The sequence below is a fragment of the Halichoeres trimaculatus genome, unplaced genomic scaffold (assembly GCF_033239565.1).
Source record: "Halichoeres trimaculatus isolate MK-OKI-2021-1 unplaced genomic scaffold, fHalTri1.1 fHalTri1_scaffold_12, whole genome shotgun sequence".
Taxonomy (NCBI): Eukaryota; Metazoa; Chordata; class Actinopteri; order Labriformes; family Labridae; genus Halichoeres; species Halichoeres trimaculatus.
In genome coordinates, this window is record NW_027437190.1 from 8,239,229 (window position 1) to 8,260,186 (window position 20,958).

Here is a 20,958-nt window from a genome sequence, read left to right on the forward strand (position 1 = left end):
ATATATATATATATATATATATATATATATATATATATATATATATATATATATATATATATATATATATATATAAAATAATTTTAACTGGAACCCGCTGCTTGAAATCCCGCGCTCTGTTACCAATCAGTCACGTGACGTCGGAGATGGTCGATGACGACCCCCCACGTGGGCGGGGCGTACAGTCGAGCTCAGCCCAGCCTGCCTCGGCCTGGTCCGTCCGCACGGATCCTGTTTGTGTGAGGTTTGCTGTCTGCGAGGAAGGACACACCATGCTCCGCACCGTGATCTCCAAGGCTCTGCCCGGGCTGAGCAGCCGATTGTCGGCCCGTTACTTCTCTGCAGCCGCTATCCCAGCCCCCAGCACGGAACCAGAGATCCACTTTAACAAGGTACGGTGCACACGACAGCCCCACGATCACAGGAGTCCACATACTGGACACTGGCCAACTGCGCACTCAACAAGTGTTTGTGCAGATACGCTGCAGAACATTTCATCTCCTAATTTTCTGCGAATTCAAACGCAGGGATTGTAATTAAAGGCGCTGTTAGAGTAGTTGCACTTCTGTTGAGTGAGTTGTGCACGGTCACTAATTCACAGGCGCTCCTATGGTTTAATCCGTTATGACTCTGCAACAACAAACCACTCACCACGTCCCATAGCCTACCTGTCAGGTTAAATGAGCAATATCAAAATGTCTAAATCCAGACATCAGGTAAACTTGTGTTTCCCGTGCACTTCACCCCCATTCACATTAGATATATGTCTCTGTTTAAACAAAAGTGTCATTTTAAAATTTGAAATTAATATTTTCTGTCTGAATTTTTTTGGCCAATATCATTATGGAGAGGTCATTTGTATCAAAAAAAAAAAAAAAAAAAAAAAAAAAACATAAATAAAAATATTGAACATTATATTGTAAAAATACGGACCAAACATGTCAGCTTTGGATGGTATAAAAGTAGAACTGCAACAAATAGAAGAGAATAGAATAGAATAGAACTTTATTTGTCATTTCAACAAGTGACACGAAATTGCAAAAGCCCTTCAGTCAGTGCAAAACAGGTTAAAGTGCAAAATAGCTGCCATAGTTCAGGTGCATTTACGACATGAGGTGATTGTTATATTGTAATTATATGACGACGAATTAGGTATTGATTTCAGCTTCAAATGAGCCTGAAGTATAAAAAGATTGACTGCAGAATTTTGACTGTGGCTTTCAAAATATTCATTTTTCTATCCTTATTCATCATACATTTTGCATACATTTGTTACCAGTTGTATTTATAGCTACAAGTGGGAAATCCTCATTATTTTTGTAAGAAGAGATAAAAAAGCTTTATGTATAAAGTAAAGCAGCTCTAACCAAAGTCTTGATTTGTGAATCAGATGAATGCGATGAAACGCACCTAAAGATCTTGCCTCAGATTTATTCTTCAAATGCTTCATTGCTGCACCAGTATGTTCAAAAACCATGGCTTACAGGGAGGAGTAGGAGAGTATGAGGAGAGAACTTATTCTGTGAAATACAGGTGTGTTGGGAATTTATCTTATGATAAAGCACGACAAACTACCCAAGTGCCTTAGTCTTGTCTTTATTTCTTAGCAAGAAAGAAGTATTAAAACAGTGTTGTGCAGCCTGCAGAGAAGTTCAGTGAGGGTCAGTCCCTTGTCAGCATATGTACAGTGGGACAAACAGGAAGATGTCAGAAAGTTCATCTGGAGGTTGAGAGAAAAAACAAGTTTCACATGTACTTTCAGATTTAAGCTGCGTGCAGTTGAACACTTCCCCTATCAGTGTTATAATTTAGATATCAGCAGATGTCTACTAGCTACTTCCTCAGTGATACAAGCTATTGGCACATGAGCCTTCAAATTTCAAAGCACTATGTAAAAAACAGTCTGTTTATTAACTCAACAAAGAGGCATCCAGGCCTTTTCATTCGTGTATAATGTAGAGCTGATTCTAGTATGTTTCTAAGCTAGCTTTAGTTAAAATGTCTCAATTTGCAAGTAAAGTGGAGAACATACAGGGATACTGTAACTATGTCAAGTTGTCTAAAAATCTGTGTAGCTCAATTCCTGAGCCCTAAGGGATACTCTCCTTTTTTGGAAAGCTGCAAGCAAATCAGAATCATCTTGAACTGAAATGTCTTTGTTTCTGATGTATGTTGCTCTTTCCTGGTTCACTCACCTTCTCCCTGGTTATGATGTAACAGCTCAGGTCACAGGAGTCACCTGAGAGCAGATAACAGTGTGTAAAGAAGTTCAGTGTGACACTCCCATCTCTGCAATCTTTTAGTTAACATTACCACGCTGTGTGAGACCAGGCAGGGGCTGCACTACTGTTTAAGATCATTATATTCTGCAGTCTGACTCCAGTAGATCTGCAGAAAACAACAACACATCAACAACAATCACCTGTTTCTGAGTCAATAAAGCCCTGGTCTTGAAGTATTCTCATTTTTATGTTTTTGCTTGTTAATAATTCACAAGTGAAAATGAAAAGATCGACACCATAATAGGTTCTTTCTAAATGCTGTTTCTCAGTATCTGTGGTCAGGTTGGGTTTTCCCAAAAGAACAAAAATCAATTTACAGCAGATTCAGGATCTGATTCAAATTCCTTTATTATCACTATACACTATATTATCATATATATCACTATACCCCTATGAAAATTTAATTTAATTTTTACAATACGTTCAGCTGGACATGAAGGTAGAACAGAGGAAAGTAAACATGTACGGGTTTGGATATAAGGTACAGAGATGTAGAATGAATACAATGAACTCTTTGAGCAATGAGAAGCAAGATCTGTCAATTTTCCAAAGAAAATGATTTTTTAGATTAGTTTTGTAGTTATGGAGCTGAACTTTCAAAAAGGAAAAGGACAGAGGAGAAGAAAACCACACAGGAGAGTGAATGAGCACAGGCCAAAATAAGGGTTAAGCTGTTTGTGATTATGTTCATTTCAACCCACAGTCAGTAGTTATTCTGCAGTGGTCTGTTCAAACTTGAGAGTCTATCAATAAAATGAAGATCTAGGATGTGTTAAACCTGCTTAGTGAGGTTGGAGTTGGTAGACGAGCTGGCAGGACCTAACCAGGATTTACTAACGTTATACTTCTACACTACAAACTGAGTTTACAAAATTTGATTGTTGTCATGTTTCAGGCCTGAAATACCAGCCACATGCTGTGTACAAACTGCACAGCTACTCACCACCAGTCCAGGCTGCTCTGGTTAATGTCTGCTGCCTGAATACTTAAACACTCTACTACCTGAATGTAAACAAGCACAGATGACATACGGCATAGCCAGAGCAGTTTGTCAGTGTGATGATCGAGTAAATGGAGAAACATCATGAAAAACGTTTTCATGAACCTGGCAAAGGGACTGGGTCCAGAGTGTTGTTAAAGCTCTTGTTTACTGATGATGTGAAGATTAAAGAAACCGTTACCAGATTGTAGTTCTTGAACTTTGTCTCACGTGTCAGTAAAACAACATCAAACTTTTCTTAACAATAGTAACAAAGGTTATCAACTTAAAATACGAAGTGTCTTTTGTACAAGAGATGCAGCTTAATAGAAAGCTTCAGCAAGTGGAGAAGTTTGGTATTTTTGACCCAGAATAAGGAAATGTTGGCCATGAATAAGTAAAAACAGCTCAGTTTGTTGATTTATTTTCTCTGAAAGTTAAATGAAACAGTTTTCTTTGATCTCAGTGAAAGATGTGTTTTAATGAGATGTTTGAATGTTTCAGCTCTTCATCAACAACGAGTGGCAGAACTCAGTGAGCGGAAAAACCTTCCACACCATCAACCCAGCGACTGGAGAGGTGATCTGTGAGGTGGCAGAGGCTGACGAGGTAGATACACACACAGACATGCATTCATGCATAAGAGCAAAAGCAGGCAGAACACAATCCACTGCAAAAACATTGCTGGTTCTGACATTTCAACTCAGCTTGATGAAAGACTATTAGCATTTAGATTTCCTGGCTTCCTTGAATGCATCAGAAATTATGGATCCACCTCAACTCAACAAACATTTGAAAAGTAGTTTTCTTCTCTTCTGGAGGACAGAGCTGACGAGAGGTATACATTTCACAACAATTTAGGTCCAAACACACGGTCACTTCTTAGATTGTTCATTAGACTGTGATTTCCAGTTTCTACACACAGAGTGAAGACTCTGTTTTCAACACAGAAAAGAAAAAGACAAAATCTATTCGAAAAAAAGAGGTGAACTACTACAAAATAGAAGCGATAGTTTTGTTTTGCAGAACATGGAAGTTGTTGGTCAACAGCTGGTTCACTTTCCATTTTTGATACAAAATTATTCTTGTAACACACATTAACAAACAAATCCAGCAAAGATAGACCCAAAACTCCTGAATCCCATGATTTGAGACCCTGTACACAAGGGTCACAATTTAACTGTTTCATTAAGCCAGCGCGTCCAACAAGGTCTGCCTCTATACTTCTCTGTTCTTGGAAGTAATTTACAGATTCTCAGAGGCAGTGTTCGGCGTGAACATATTTATTAAATACATTTTTATTCTGGTGAACTGAATGGTTCCGTGTGCAACTCCTGAACAGGTGTCTGACTGTAGTTCACAGTGGGGACAGAAGGACACAAGAGTTACCAAGAGTTATGGTAGCATTTAACTGAATAATAAAAAAAAATGTTTTCACATTAGTGCGTTTGAGTTTTCAAACCTGCAGATTGTCTCCTCAGTTTATTTGGTGTTTTCTTGTCTTGTAAACTTAATGCCTGTTTATGATTCTTTGACAGGAAAAAGTGTTTTTTAGTTGAACATTTAGTTCAATAAATGTAAACGATGGAGGTTGAGGGATTAGAGCATCAAAGACTCTACTTCTCAGAATAATTCTGGTGCAGCTACAGTTGCAATCAGAAATATTTAACCCTGCGAAGTTTTTTATGATTTGTTGATTGAAGTATTTTTAGAGAGAAAGATTCAGCTTTGGATGACATCTTTGTGAGTTTGATGGTACATAAAAACACATGATAGTTATGTCACAGTTAACCCAATAAACCCTCATTTGGTATTGTTGTTATTAAAGCTTTATGGCAGTTTTTATGACCTTAAGTGGAGTTAAAACATAATTAAGCCTTTATCAACTCTGTAATGATCCTTCATTTGCTTTACTGTGAGTTACAATCATGAGAAAGATAAAGAAGCTTTGGCAAGAGCAGAGAGGAGGGATTATTTCATCACACCTGATGAGCATGGGTACAAGAGGATTTCTACTTAATTTAACATTTGAAGAGACCAGTTGGAAGCATTATAATGAGGTTTCAAACAAATGAAACAGCTCAAAGGTTCAGCTCAGCGCCAGAATGGGCAAAGATTTCAATCAGGAGACGTGAGAGGCTTGTCAGGGACTGACTGAAATGTTTGTTAGAAGCTCTAAAAGCTAAAGGTTGCTCCACTCATGACTGAAGCTGGGGTTAAAGGGGTTTAGGTAAGGAGGTTAGATATGTGGGTTATGGACCAGTGCTTTTGTTTATAAATTTGTGATTCACTTCCAACACTTTAGCGGTGATTTACTTCTAATCTATGTTCAAAGTATTGTTTTAATTGTTCTTCTAATGACATTGTACTCATATTATGATGTCTGCTGCTGACCTCTTGGCCAGGTCACCCTTGCAAAAGTGATCTCAGTGGGGTTTATCTTGTTAAAGAAAGGTTAAATAAAAAGATAGAATATTTCTCAGGCCAGCTCACTGTTGAGGCTGTTGAAGATGAAACGCACACTTATACATTCAGCTGATGGTTTTTTCATCTCTACGTTAAAAAAAGGCAGGTCTGAACTGGCTGTTTGCTTCCTGGATTTAATCCCGGTAACATATTTCCTGGAGAGTCAGTCCTGCTGAGTCATGGTATGACCAAGCATTCGTTATCTTTCCCTGTGACAGTCTTTAAACACTGCTTTGTGGACTCTAGACGGATTGAGTTCTCCAGGAAATGACAGATGGTTTGATCTGAAGTTTTAGAGCAGCATTGCATTGAGAGCCCTACAGAGAAGCTGTTATTAATCATGTTTTATAAATTGATTTATGAATCCTGTTTCATTTGGCCTCTCCAGAACACCTGATCTACCTCAGAGACAGTCCCTGCAGACCGTTTGAAAGCACAAGCACACACAGTTCATGTTGTTCTTTTCCCCCAGGCTGACGTGAACAAGGCTGTCAAAGCAGCACGTGATGCCTTCAAGCTGGGGTCACCATGGCGGCGGATGGACGCTTCACACCGGGGCCTGCTTCTCCTGAAACTGGCCGACGCCATCGAGCGGGACTCTGCCTACCTGGCTGTGAGTCATTCATGATGTTAGATCAAACAGGACGTCTTTTATTTGTCTCCTCTGGTGTGCTCACATATTTGACTGCTAGCAGGTGTTAATGTGGCCTTTCAGCTCTGACTGTTGTTGTGACGTTTCCACAGGAGCTGGAGACTCTGGACAACGGGAAGCCGTACGCTGTGTCTTACAGCGTGGATCTGCCCAATGTGGTGAAATGTCTCAGGTAACACACACACACACACACACACACATACATACAGGTGAAACCACAGGTGTGTTTCCTGCCGTTCCTTGAAATGTGATATCACATTGTGTCTTACTCACACTTGGTGCCTCAGTCTGGCAGAATGACCAGCTTTAATCTCAGTTTAATCTCATTAATAAGAGATCAGTGAAGTACACTGCTAAACAGATTATCTGCGAAAGTGTTACTGTCTTTGAAAATAGACTAGAAATGTATTTATTTTTATTTAGTTATTCATAAATTATTAGTTACTCATTCAATCAGTCTTTTTTGAACCCTCCAGTTTTCAGTCCTGAGGTTTTGTTTTTCCTTCCTGAGACTTTTTGTGTGTTTACAAACTTCTTTCTGTTGTTGTCAGAGAAGTTGCATGGTCTTGACATTGATTTGAGAGAGGTCATACTGCTGTTTGCCATCCAGAACAAACTTGCAGAGATTACCAGTTAAGATGAGTTGGTCCTTTTCAAGTTTAACTTGTATATGACGCTTCAGAAACATCTTACAATCAGATTTCATTTTGGGTTACAAAGGAAGCAATAATGTCACAAACAAACGCTTCTATGAGGACTGAAATGTGTACACATGTACACACAAATAGTGTATACTTAAGTAAGAAAATTTAGGTTTAAGTTTAAATTAATTAAGTAAAAAATATTAAATATATTTTATCCTGAATTTTGCTGGGTCACCCCCTTCAAATTATTTTATTAGACTTAAGACAAGCCATTATTACCTGACAAGGCCAGATGTCTGATTATAGGATACTTAAAAAAAGCCTAAAATTGCTTGAAAAAACGTACAAAAAGGAGAAAAAATACAGAAAAAAACATGCAGTGGGGTAAGGAAAAAAATATTTTCTGGTATTGAGATATTACTCTTCCAGGGATCTTGACAATTTTTCTGACCCCATTGATAACTTTTTTGAAGCAATTCAGGGCAATTTGTTTTTGTCTTCTGTTACCATTAAACAAGACATTTCTCTGGACTTGTCAGGTAGATGTGGGTCATATTAAGTCTAATAAAACATTTTCTGCTCAAGTAAAACCTGAATTCTATCTCTGAGTTTTTGCAGTGTTGGTCTGCTTTGCTGTGCACAGAAACTAGAGGTGCTGAAGAAAATGAATCTCAGCTCAGCTCTAGTGTTTTTTTACAGTGCTGTGTAACACAATCAGTGTTGTATAACCGTGTTTCCAGCTCCAGCTCCAGCAGGCCGTGACACTTTCATTCATCCACTGATTCTTGTGCAATAAACACAGACGCAGAGAGAGCGCAGGACAGGAGGCTTAATGCACTGTTTGATACTGAGCAGACACACCCTGAAACTCCAACATGATACGACCCTTTTCTCTGTGACAGCATTCACAAAGTGCCTTCTTATTTATACAGGTGCATGAAGATCAGCATAGCACTCACTTTGTTTCACTAGTTGGGAAGTAACTTGCTGCTTTCGTGCTTTTATTGCTATGCACCATTTTCTTCAGTTAATCCTCAGGAATTCATTGATTCTCACAGACCATTGCTAAAAGAAAAAGAAGGCTTTCCCAATAAACCTCAACTGTGTTCAAATCCCTGACAAACTACCACAGGAATGGCTACAGAGGAAGCAACTTATTAAAGAAACTGGAGTACAGATTTGTACTCATTTGTACACATTGTTGTGTTGTTTTGTTCAGGTATTACGCAGGCTGGGCCGACAAATGGGAAGGAAAGACCATCCCGATCGATGGAGACTTCTTCTGCTACACGAGACATGAGCCCATCGGCGTCTGTGGACAGATCATACCGGTGAGGGGGAGGAGTCAAAGCATTTAGCCTTATCTCTACTGTCCGAGTTAGATAAGACTGACATCTGGAAGTTTCTGGGGAGACATAGTTTCTGCGACCAGTTTCCACACACACACACACAAAAACACAGAGCAGCCCCTTATACCGGTGGTGTATTGTCCTGATTTAAACCTCTAATCTAGCTCTGCTTGTATATCCTGTTGGTGGTATGTTCATGCACCACAATCAGCTCTGCAAACACGTCAGTTGATGAATCTTGTGTTCACAGTGGAGCACAGAGGAGGAGCAGGAGGAGAGGGTTGTCTGAGGACATGCTGTTTTTCTGAACTGGGAAGCGGTCCAGGGTCTGGGGAGGCATGGACTGAGAGATAAACACCCATTCACACATGAAATAACTTTTATGCTTTGCATGCAAGCAACTGATAAGTGCATTCCTCCTGAATAAGAGCCTGGATTTATCCAGGCTTAACAAGTAACAAATAAATAAATAATCCCAGGCTTTGGACTTACAGATGTGTAATATAATGTGCGTAATGTGTAAACTTTGGGGTTTCCATTCCTTTGGCTTTACTCAATGTAATCAGTGAAGATTTGAAGCCTCTGAAGGAGGGAGGAGTCTAGATTCTTAATTATCTAAATAACCATTTAGTAATAGATGGTTTATGCAGCTAGTATCTCATCTTAAAACCGTACTTTCAGCTGTTTTTAGCAGCTCCTGGTTTTGATATATCACCTCCCCATGGTGTTTGTAGGAACTTAAAGCTTTTTCTTTAAGTCGTTAAATGACAAAAAAACACAAAAATTTAATGAGCATGAGAAATCATCAGTTCAGTTTATTTTAAAGAAAATCTGATTCAGCACTGAGAGAAAAACCGATCTTGGAGGAACTTAAATACAAAATGAGGTTAAGTGCAAACTTTGCTCTCTTAAACTAGAATGTATTTATGTGTAGATCAAATTATTTGTTTGTCTAACCTGCCAACAAAAACTTCACACAGTCATTAAACTTATCTCAATCATCTTATGTCTGTAGGCGTGGAGGAAACTATTCGGATAATTAGCAAAAAGTTAGCTTAGCAGTTTTCAGATAGTATCTTTGCTTGAAATGCTCGCCCCTACTTTAACCTAATTTAACCCCTGAGCCCACACAATGTGAGCTGATGGGAAATAACATGGACCAGGGACATGAGCTTCAGTCTGACTAGTCGCCGGTTCACTGCATACTTTCATCGTCTGATAAACATCCCATACGGTGAAACGTAAAGCAGTGTGTCACATGTGTTACATACTTACAGGCCTCTGTGTTGCTTTGGAACGTTCACATTTTAAAGCTGCGTGTTACTTGTCTTGTCTTTTAATCGAAGGTTTGAGTTTATTTGTAAAAATCCTGACAAAGTTGGCCCCAGAGGAGAATCTGCAGCCTCTTGGTTTCTCAGCTTAGAGCAGGGGTCTCAAACTCAAACTAGGGAAACTGCATTTCCTTGCAGCAAATGCTTTGAAATGCTGACGTTGAAGACGGAAAATGAGAAAAAGCCTGAAGCAGTGAAAAGGAGCTGGAAATGGATTAGCAGAAGAAATAGTGAAAGTAGTAGAAATAGAGGTTTAAGTAGTAGAAGAAGAAGTGGAAGCAGTTAGAGTAGTTTTAGTTGTGGAAAAAGTTGTATAAATAAGGATGGGAGTAGAATAAGTTAAACAAAAGTGTGTCTTTGTTCCTGAATGTTTTGATTAGTTATCATTAACACCTGTGTGAGGTGAAAGGTTTCCATGGTAAAGGGGGAAATTTTTGTTAAAAAGCTGAATAGATCAAAAAGTTAAGTATTTTGAAACGCTGACTCAGCATTTCAACATCGTTACCCAAGGGCCGCTGAGCATCCAGTCTTGGCACAAAGGAGTTACTTCAGCCCTCCCCCCAAAAAAGAAAAAGCTGTTCTTCTTCTCCACATGAAATATAATTTACAGCCATATTTGTCTTTTCAGGCTGAATGTTTGCTGTCAGACTTCTGAGAGATTCTTCTTAGACAGCTGGGTCAAATTTGCTCTGAAGGAGGTGCCAGTTGAAACCCTCAGTGTGGCTCTTTGTTTTGCTGTGCAGCTTGTCGTATCCGCTCATCTCCCTGGTGCTTTGCATAATGCCCCACATGTTTAGTTGAATGATGCTGCGTGAGGTTATACTCCTTAAGAACAGCAACTTTCTCTTTTTGCATATGAGGCTGGTGTGAAGTCCACAGAAATTATCATTCTCCTGAAACACTCTGTGCCTGACATCAAATTTTCTTTTGGCCTTTGAAAGGGACATAGAGTGTTAATGTTTTGAAGACGTTGTAAGTGAGCCAAGTGTTTATACATAAATCATATATTTCTTCCCAGGTCCCCACAAAGGACTAGGCCATGAGCGTGGGAGGCCAGATTTCTCTATAAATTGATACCGCTATGTGCGGGCTGTGAGTTTGAGGCCCTTAGAGGGTGAGAGGCTGCAGACCAACAAGAAGGCAGAGAAGTTTGTAGAAACTTCTACCCACCAATCATTCAGCTGCTCCCGACATCAAACTTCAACAGAGACTAAAAATTGATACCAGCTTGTACCATTGAATCATGTGTTCATTTTTATTTTTATCATCACTCTCTCATCAGGGCTGGAGCTAAAATGTCAAATCCCAAACTGTCACACACCACACAGGGACAAATCAGGGTAAAAAGTTAGTTTCAGGAGATGTTTTCATCACATCTAACGACCACAAATAATGAGGAAGTGACTGATAGGCCTTACTTTCTGCTTTCTCTCTGCTTTATTTTTTACCTGCCTCTAAAATATGATAGTGGTAGACTCATCACGCTTGCAGTCGTATGTTGCTTACTTTGCTCCGTTCATGTGAAGTGTGTCAGCCACATTTACAGCAGTGTGTTTCTGGGTGGTATGTTAAAATGTGCATGTTATTCCTGCTTATGTAACCACCAGAGAAAAGTCAAATGGCCTCACAGAAGCCATGTTTCCCCTGAAGCTGGGATCCAGAAAGCCTGGAGGAGAACTAGAGCATGTATGGGCAGAGAAAAAATCTGTTCTTCATTTTGTGGGACTCTGAAAAACATAGCCTCTAAGGAGCTGGAGCAACAAGCCCCTGGGCCTGAAATCCCCTCACATGGCCCACGAAGGGGTGTGTCTTAGATACATAACCACATCAGCTGATCTGTGGGGTCAGTCCCAGCACAAATAGAGTATGTAACCAGGGTCTCTGATCAAAGGTGGTGGGGACTAAATTAGTAAAGGCAGAGTAAAAAGACAAATCCTCTTAGGATCATGAGCCATGATGCAGAGACAGAAATAAAGACAATGAAAAAAATTAGGATGCAGTCACACCGACAAACCGTGCCCGAGAATTGGGCTTCTGCGCGGTATGCTTCACGCACACAAGCACGCGGACAGCGCGTGGGATCCTTGATGTATGATCGCCGCAAGCGCATCTCTCGACAATCATTTTAAATAAAGGGGTGGTGTTAGAGGGCTGTGTCGGGCGAAAACAAATTACTATAGTCCAAAAGTCTCTAAAGTTGAAGCAGTGCTCTCAATGTCATTGTGCTGACTCTGATGAGATAGTGCCTCATGTAAACAGACGCTTCACGATGACGTAGATGGGCCATGCACAGGTGTGATACCTGCTAAAGTCTGGTTCATATTGGGGTAGTGTGACCGCTGGCCGTACTCAAAAGTGGGGGAACAGCGTTGCAGCGGGGGCAGTCGTGCCTAAGCAAGGCACGGTCTGGATGGCCAGTGTGACCGCGCCCTCAGTGAAAACAGTTTTAAAAAGGTGAAAACAGATCTTGATGTGGATTTCTGTAAACAGTAAAATGCAGCTAGGCAGATAAAAGGAGACATTTATTTCTGTGATGACTTTAGATCAACATTTAGTTATAGGAGACAGTAACGGATCACTGATGTACGAGTCTTGAAAACCTCTCATGTTAGTTGTTTTACTTTCCCATATTTTAAAAATGGACTTAAAGTCACAATGCTTGATGTTCTTAGTGTACATGTGAAGATTCTCAGACCGTACATGCAGTGGTGCCTTAACGTATGAGTTTCATTCTTTCTGTGATGGAGTTCTTAACTCAAACTACTCGTAGATGAAATCAGTTTTTCCCCATTGAAATGAATTGAAATGCCATTAATCCATTATGGACCTCCAAGAAACATCGTCATTTTTTGTGACGTGTTTTAAGAATAAAAAGAATTAGAAAATGTCCTTATAAATAAGGAATATTGTGTAAAAATACAATAGAATTTTCTGCAATAAAATGGTTTTGTTAAGTATTACGTACAGTATTTACTACAGAAATCAGGCGACTTGAAGATGCTGACAGAGGTGCATGTTTTTGATAAAAACCTGTCCAATGAGGTCTGTGTCGTCCTACTTTTCACAATGTTTCTAAAATGAGTTATGCAAATGTTTCACTGTCACAACTTTTTTTTAACTTTTGGAAAAGAACTGCAAGCACTACACTGACACTCCCACTCTGAGCTAACTGCTTGAAGTTATGTGAGTGGGATGCTGGGGGGATGTTGCTGCATTCACTCTGGCATTAGCGAACTAACCGTATCTAAAGCTGGCTCATTGCACAAATTTTAGCTCAACGCAAAACTCAAAACTTAAAGTCTTCTGGGAGACTCCTCATATTTCAAAAACTATGTTAGTTTGGGACTTGCAAGTCAGAGTACCACTTCATTTATGTTGGTGAAATCTCTGTAATCTGTCTCTAATTGATCATAACACTCCATTCTATAAAAAAAAAAAAAATACAAAAGATCTTTCGGGACACAAAATAATCTCCTAACTGGTTCATGCAACAGGGGCAAGCCTCAAACACCAAGGTCTACCCATAGCTCTGCCCTGAGGTTTGGCCAATCAGAGTGAAGAGGGTTTGTGGAGCGGGCAGCTTTAAAGAGACAGCAGCTAAAACAAAGTGTTTCAGACAGAGGCTGATTTAAGGGTTTAGGCATGTGTTGAGGCATGTGTGAGCCAGTCTCTGATAAGCTATAGCAGAACAGGAATGAAACTCACTCTTCATCCACTTGTTTTTTCTCTGCAGTGGAACTTTCCTCTCCTGATGCAGGCGTGGAAGCTGGGCCCGGCCCTCGCCACAGGAAACACGGTGGTGATGAAAGTAGCGGAGCAGACACCTCTCACAGCGCTCTACGTAGCCAACCTCATCAAAGAGGTACTCCTCATCATCATCCATCTGTCAGTAGTTAGATTAAAGCATGGGGAGGTTCATGTCTTCATCATTATCAGTGGATCATGGCTCAGATGGAGGCTAATGCTCGTAAACAGGCGGATCTTTGTGGTGTTGTGTTTGCAGATATGTCGAAGGAGTTTGTTATGCACAGCCTATCCATGCTCTGCTCCTTGAGTGCTGACTGTAAATATGGCTGCTGGTGTGTTTTCAGGTGGGTTTTCCTGAAGGTGTTGTGAATATCCTGGCCGGTATGGGGCCAACAGCTGGAGCTGCCATCGCTAAGCACATGGACGTGGATAAATTGGCGTTCACTGGCTCCACAGAGGTAGGAAGAGCCTGTGATGTTAGTTAATGATTAAAGTGGCATGATGCTCACACAGGAGGAGTAAAAGATGAGCCTAAAGACACCTTTATGGATACAAGGGAGGACAGTACAAATCAGCAACATCATCAGAGGAAACATGTTTAGATGGTAGTTGTTCAGCAGGCTGTGAGGGTAGGAGGTCTGATCAGGACAGAGAAACGTGTTAGGTCAAATTACTGCATCTAAAAACAGAAAACTGCTGCAAGGAAATCCCTGATAGCTGCATGACAAATGTAATACAGACAACGACCTGACAAAAACAAAACAGTTGCTGTAGACAGGAGAATCAACAACTCAAAGTTCTGCAAAACCAAACTTTTCTCCAGACAAATCTGACCACAAGGAGAGCAGACACTTGAGTGATCAGTCATTATTATCATGATTTTTTAAGCCTTAAAAATCATGAAGGCTCCTCTTAAATAAACATTGATGCAGAGAAACAGTTAACCCAAGTAAACCTGAAGGACCAAAGCTCACTGATATGAAATCATTTGAGATAATCAACTTGAAATGTCCAGCAGAAAAACAAGTGTCCATTTTCAGAGTCTGTCGTAGATAACCCCATGTGATGGAACACAACGAGTACATGCAGATTTTCCAAACGCAGAGTAAACTTCAGAGCCTTAAAAGTGAGTGTCATGAGGTAAATGCCCACTAAGAGATCTAAAGAGAAAGATACAAGTGTGCACTACAAAATCTTAAATATGAGTTTGTCTCTTTTTATTAAAAAATTGCCTTATTAGACTTAATATGAGCCACATTCACATAACAAGTGCAAGATACAAAATGACAAAAATGAGGCCTGAATTTCTGAAAAAAAATCTGCCGGTGGGAACAGACTATTTGCTTGTTCAATTTTTGTCTTTCTGTGGACTTTTCAGCTTAATGTGGCTCATAAACAGTCTAATAAGACATTATTACTTAAAATAAAACTTGCTGTGGTTTCAGTTTTTTCTGTGTTGGTCTGCTTTGCTGTGTACAGAAACTAGAGGTACTTAAGATAATGATTCTCCGGTTTCACAGATTTGCTTCTGTGTGTTTTTTTTACAGTGCTGAGTAACAGAGTCAGCGTTACATAACCATGTTTACAGTTCATGCTCCAGCTCCAGCTCCTGCGGGCTGTGAGACTTTCATTCATCCACTGATTGTTGGCGCAACCGTCCATTGATCCTTACGGGACAAACAGAAGATAAATTCTTCTAAAAATAACATTTTGAGTTTGTGCAGTTCCTGTCACAGATCTGTGCCAGAGAAAACAAACCAGCTTTGTTAAACAGAATTCAATGATGAGCACTGGTGAGATCTGCTTAGTAAATCTAAGAGTCAGTCCAGGAGACTGAGTCCAAAAATTTTTTTGATTCAACATGTTTCAAGAAAATATAATTGTTATCTCAACCTAAAGGAAAGTCTGATTCAATAATGTTATTTTTAGAAAAGTAAGAGGAAAACTGAATCTGAGTTTCAGCTCGAGTTTGCTGATGATGATTTCAGTTTGGGTGGTAAAGCACACTGCCACACACCTGGAGACTCCAACAGTTAAAGTTTGGACTGGAGCTCTGCAGGTTTCAGCTTTGAAGAAACACATTTGATAGATGATGAATCAAAAAAACAAACCCAATACTTTAAACAGCGACAGTCAGAATATCTTATAGAGTTACACACATTAAGTAACCATAAAGTCTGGGTCGTCACTTCTTATTTTTTTATCACTCATTACACTGAGGAACAATTTTGAAAAAAATCAGTTGAGTTAGATTTTTATGCTGATGAAAACTGAAACTGGCTGATTCCAAAACTACAGTCCGTTTTTTTCTAGCATGTCAAGTTTTTTCAGCTCACCCTCCAGATAAGCAAAATTAACTAATTAGCTGTAGAAAGACTTGTCAGCTGATCACATTTGGACATAACTACAGCTACATTGAAACTTGTTTGTGCAGTCGCAATTGAGACAGTACAGTGAGAGGTGGGATCAGCTCCCAATAGGTCAGTACTATCAATATCTGCAAACAGAAAGCTAGCATAGCAGAAATCAAGAGGATTTGTGCTGCTTTTCTCTTTAACATGTAAACATGAACATACCGTTGTCAGTTCTGTTTCGTCTTATGCTGTTTTATTAGTTTCAAAGCTTAAAATTAATTTAAAAAATGTGTTACCCAGTGTTATATTCACAAAGAAAAACTGTCAGAGGCTGAATTAGTGGTCATCAGATGTATATCCCAGAAACTAGTGGTATACATAACCATAATAATAATACTGCATTTTGAGTTGCAAAAGATGTAAATAAGAAACAAGATTTTCTCATAGGAAACAAAAGTTGGAGACAGGAAATTGTTAAAAGTCAAATTAAACCCACCTGTTGATAAATAACTCCATCAGGTCAGATGCATCAGACTGAATAGGACCATCGCTGAGTAGTTAGATTTACAGTGAATAAAAAACAAGCCACTGAGTGAACAACTGTAGTTTTTATAGCACATCCTCTGCTGCTGGTACCAATATTTGTCTGTCCATCTGTCCCGGTTTGTGTCTGTCAGGTGGGTCACCTGATCCAGCAGGCCTCAGGCAGCAGCAACCTGAAGAAAGTCACCCTGGAGCTCGGAGGAAAGAGTCCAAACATCATCCTGTCTGACGCCGACCGTACGTATTCTGTCTGTGCCTCCTGAACTGCAAGATGCTGCTCAGCACGTTGTTTGTATCCTGTTCAGACAGAATGAAGTATCCATTATCTGATAGTTTGCTCGACTCTGTCTTTATGAGTAGAAGTCTGAGGAGGACATTTATTTAAGAAAGAGGGATCTAATGTGAAATCTGATCTATCAGAGGTCTGTGGTGACAGAGTGACTCATGAATCTCACATGTTGTGACTCGTAACTTTCTCTATTCAAGTTAGTTTTTACCCTCTTTCAGGGTTTAACTGATTAATCCAGGGCTCAGAAACCAGATTAAACCTGTCAACGAAAACATAATTTTTCAGTTTCTCTTTCTCTGTTTCAGGATGTTAAAGTTCTTGTTTTGTCTTTATCTCCTCTCTCAGTGGCCGATGCCGTGGAGCAATCCCACTTCGCTCTCTTCTTTAACCAGGGTCAGTGCTGCTGCGCCGGCTCTCGAACGTACGTCCAGGCCGACATCTACGACGAGTTTGTGGAGCGGAGCGTGGAGAGAGCCAAGAGACGAGTGGTGGGAAACCCGTTTGACCTGAAGACCGAGCAGGGCCCACAGGTAAGACACACACACAGAAGAAAAAACACACACTCTGTGATTCACAGAGGTATTTAACACCAGAACAACCTGTGCAGGTGGACCAGGAGCAGTTTAACAAGATCCTGGGTTACATCAGCAGCGGGAAGAGAGAGGGCGCCAAGCTGATGTGTGGAGGAGGAGTGGCTGCAGACAGAGGGTACTTCATCCAGCCCACCGTGTTCGGGGACGTCCAGGACAACATGACCATCGCCAGAGAGGAGGTAAGACAGCATGAAAAGGGTCCAACAGAAGGACTGGGGGTCACTTTGAAGACAGCAGGGGTGTCACAGTCCTGTGCCACGTTAATCCAGAGGAGGGATTAAATACTTCACTCATATCAGCTGAAACAAACATGCACAAACAGGACTCTGTGAACATGCTTTGACATTGTTTTCAGTGACGTTAAACTGCAGTCATGTGTGGATGACAGGCCTAAATGTATAAAAATATGTGCAGTTTCCCAGATACCTGGCTACATGTGGACATGGCCTCAGTCAAAGGGCTGCACAGCTGTGTCCAGATGTTGAACTGGCTCCTCTCCAGCTACCAGTTCACCCACCGTACTTTTTGTCTACACACAGACTGAGTTGCAGCTGCCACAAAGAATAAAAAGCCTGAACATTGGCCCCATTTTAACATAATGTGGTCTCCAAAGAGCTCTTGTTTTTTTCCTGACTGAAGTATTGGTGAGAATATAACAGAATATTTCTGGACCCCAGAACCACCGCCTGTCTGCCAGTGAGAGCTGTTTGTTTGTTTGCTCTGAATGATGTCTGGAGAGTTGTAGTATTTAATCTCAGCTTATTTTCTGTCTCGTTTCCTTCCTCCTGCAGATCTTTGGCCCAGTGATGCAGATCCTGAAGTTTAAAGATCTGGAGGAGGTGGTGACCAGAGCCAATGATACTAAATATGGCCTGGCAGCAGCTGTGTTCACCAAAGACATCGACAAGGCCAACTACGTGTCCAACGGGCTGAGAGCAGGAACAGTCTGGTAGGAGTCCCCACTCAGATTAACACAGTTAAACTACAAATACTGAACTCCCCATCAGCAGCCTGTTTGTGTCGGTTCAACCTTTTTTCCCCCTCTAACAGTAAATGTGTGAATTTTCTGGAGCTGTTCATAAAATGAGCAGAAAACCAGACTGAAGCTACTGTCTGGGGTGTTTGTCTGGGTATGAAACAGGAACTGAGCTGCAAAAAAAATAAGACCATTCAAGAGAAGATTTATCTCACTTACAATCCTTGAATTCAGTGCAGCTGAGGTTGGTGTTAGATAAAGTGATCAAACGAAACTTCAGAAACAGACTCTTAACTTTTCCTAAAGCAATGCTTCAGAGTTATTTACCTGATGGTTAATGCATGTGCGAGACAAAACCAGCAGCATCACAAAGTGACAGGTAAAACAGATAAAAGGTGTTATTTTGTCCATAGGGAGCTCCAAATCAACACAGACTGAGATCCTCATAGCACCTGGACTCATCCAGGAACTAAATAGTTCCTCAAGCCCAGTTTTGTCCGTGTTTCAACCGAAGCCCAAAGTCCTGTAGAGGTTCTGTAAATCAGACCTGTGACAAAATTAAAGTAATTGCACTACACCATCAGACCGATAGAGGGCAGTGAGACAGCAAAAAAGGATATTGTGATTTGCCCGTTAGCATGGGGGAGATTCAGCCTGTGCAGGTTTAGATCACATTTTATTTCACTGCAGATGATTTTGTTGACACTTTAATACTTAAACACTACCCCCTGGATGGGGGTACAAAATAATTCCAGGACTAAATGTAGATCCTAGTTTTTTGAGGTTGCATAGTTCCTCAAAAGAATACTGGTTCCTGGGGGAAGTTCCTGCAGTTGAAAAGCACCAAATGTTGCTCAAACTGCATCACCAATCTGACTGTCAGATTGGACTGAAAATAGATCAAGAGGAAATAGATAAAATCTCAAAAAAGTGAGATAAAAATTCTAAAACTCAGGCCAGCCACTTCAGTTTTTATTAAGACCCACTGATAAATGAGTGAAACAAGTTAAACTCTTGAAAGAAAACCTGACCCAGTGAAGGAGTGAAATTTATTTTACAGAGGTTAAGTAACATGTGAGGCTCTGACTGACTGAAGGATCCAGTCCCCTGTGGCCCTCAGACTGGATCATGAAGGTTAGTAAACTCTTGGCTGAGGACCTCAGGGTGTGACCGTAAGGTGAGAGGAGATCAGCTGTTTACTTGGGTGAAGGTTCGGAAAGTGTTTGAAAAGTGATCATGAAGTTTTAAAAATAGCTTCTGAAATGAAATGGGGTGAACCAGTGACTCACACACACTCGCTGCTCTGTTGACTCACGCTACGGTATGGAATCACCAACACACATCCAGTGAGATTTAACATGTCTTCAACAGCTGTGTTTCTGCTTTTTAAAAGATTCACTAAAACTAAAATACACAATAACTCCCTGATAATCACACATTAGACTGACCGGCACGGTCTCTGTGTTGGTGTGTTTCTGGCTGAACTGCTCTGTCAGCCTGACCTGTGATAAAATACAAGAATAGGAGTTTTTATAGTGGGATCAATGCAATTTTGTAGTCTTCACAGCATTGAATATCTGGTTAAACAGAATAATTTAGTTTCATTTTGAAGCTTTTTGAGTAACTTTTGATTGTTTTTCTGCTCTTCCAGCTTTGACCTGCTGTTCATGTTGTGTTAACTCTACACCAGGCTCATATGAGTCACATTAACCTATCATTGTTTATGTGTTATTAATGTCATTTCTCTGTGTTTCTGTGTTTGTCTCCTCAGGATTAACTGTTATGATGTGTTCGGGGTTCAGGCTCCGTTTGGAGGATACAAAGCTTCAGGAAATGGCAGAGAGCTCGGGGAGTACGGCCTGGAAAACTACACAGAAGTGAAAACGGTAACACACGTTTAAAGTACACGTCATGTAGAGAGGGCTGTACCTGCTGCCATGGACAGGGTGTGTTTTAGGCTCTAACTTCTGCGTGTGTGAGTGTGGGGGGCAGTGTTTACGTGATTTCTACCAGCATTTCACAAGTTTTTCATTTAGTTGCCTGTCAGTTAAAAATATCCTCTGCCAAAATGCCCAGTGGGGCAAACATGAGAAACTCATTATTAGTACTGAAAGAATCTCTTCAGTTCTTGTTCAGAGCAGAAACTAAACACTTTTTTATGGGTACATTTGCTGTTATGGCATGATTTCTACTAGCTGTTTTTGATTTGGAAATGTACTGAATGCAACCAAATGTTAGGCAAACAGAGCATTTTAAACACATTAAATAGTTTCATCCAGGGGAAGCAGATGAGAGAATTTTGTTACCAGCACTAGTTAAAGAGAAGTTTCCTAAATGTGTGTTTCATGGCATTTCTTACCTGCAGCAGCAGTTAGTGGGCACAGGCCCTTAGAGGTGATGAAAAGTGTAACCCTATAAATAAAAGTAAGGGATACTTGATGATACATTACACGAACTTATCTTCCTCATAAAGATATTTTAATTCTTTTGTCTTCATCAGGTGACCATCAAGGTACCACAGAAGAACTCGTGAGCTCCGTCTCTGGAGGCAGCTGTGAGAGGAGCTTTAACATGATCACAGTAAAAACAGCATCTTACTTTGAACATATTGATTTATTACTCCTCACTGAAGTTATAAATACCCAAACATAAAGCTCTTTTCATGATCATTCTTCATGTATTTTTGATTTCACCTGATTCATTGTAATTATTAAAGTCTTTATCTTTCTTAATAAATACCTATATTTGGTGCA

The 20,958-nt window shown here is 40.3% G+C and overlaps 1 protein-coding gene across 1 annotated transcript; it reads left to right on the plus strand.

Moving 5' to 3' along the window:
- Positions 1 to 142: 142 nt before the first annotated feature.
- LOC141801128 (aldehyde dehydrogenase, mitochondrial-like) lies at positions 143 to 20,958 on the plus strand. Its single transcript, XM_074684061.1, has 13 exons — positions 143 to 392; positions 3,766 to 3,870; positions 6,200 to 6,340; positions 6,472 to 6,551; positions 8,243 to 8,354; positions 13,437 to 13,565; positions 13,795 to 13,908; positions 16,482 to 16,584; positions 16,982 to 17,166; positions 17,244 to 17,408; positions 18,021 to 18,178; positions 19,977 to 20,091; positions 20,706 to 20,958. Exons 1-13 carry the CDS (start codon positions 147 to 149, stop codon positions 20,736 to 20,738), a joined length of 1,686 nt encoding a protein of 561 aa, XP_074540162.1. The 5' UTR covers positions 143 to 146; the 3' UTR covers positions 20,739 to 20,958.

What these genes read in the sequence shown, in the direction of transcription:
- LOC141801128 (XM_074684061.1), top strand. Translation starts at nt 147, where the DNA reads ATGGTCGATGACGACCCCCCACGTGGGCGGGGCGTACAGTCGAGCTCA. An exon ending in CAGAGATCCACTTTAACAAG is followed by an intron (nt 393 to 3,765) that starts GTACGGTGCACA and finishes TGAATGTTTCAG; the next exon opens with CTCTTCATCAACAACGAGTG. An exon ending in AATGTGGTGAAATGTCTCAG is followed by an intron (nt 6,552 to 8,242) that starts GTAACACACACA and finishes TGTTTTGTTCAG; the next exon opens with GTATTACGCAGGCTGGGCCG.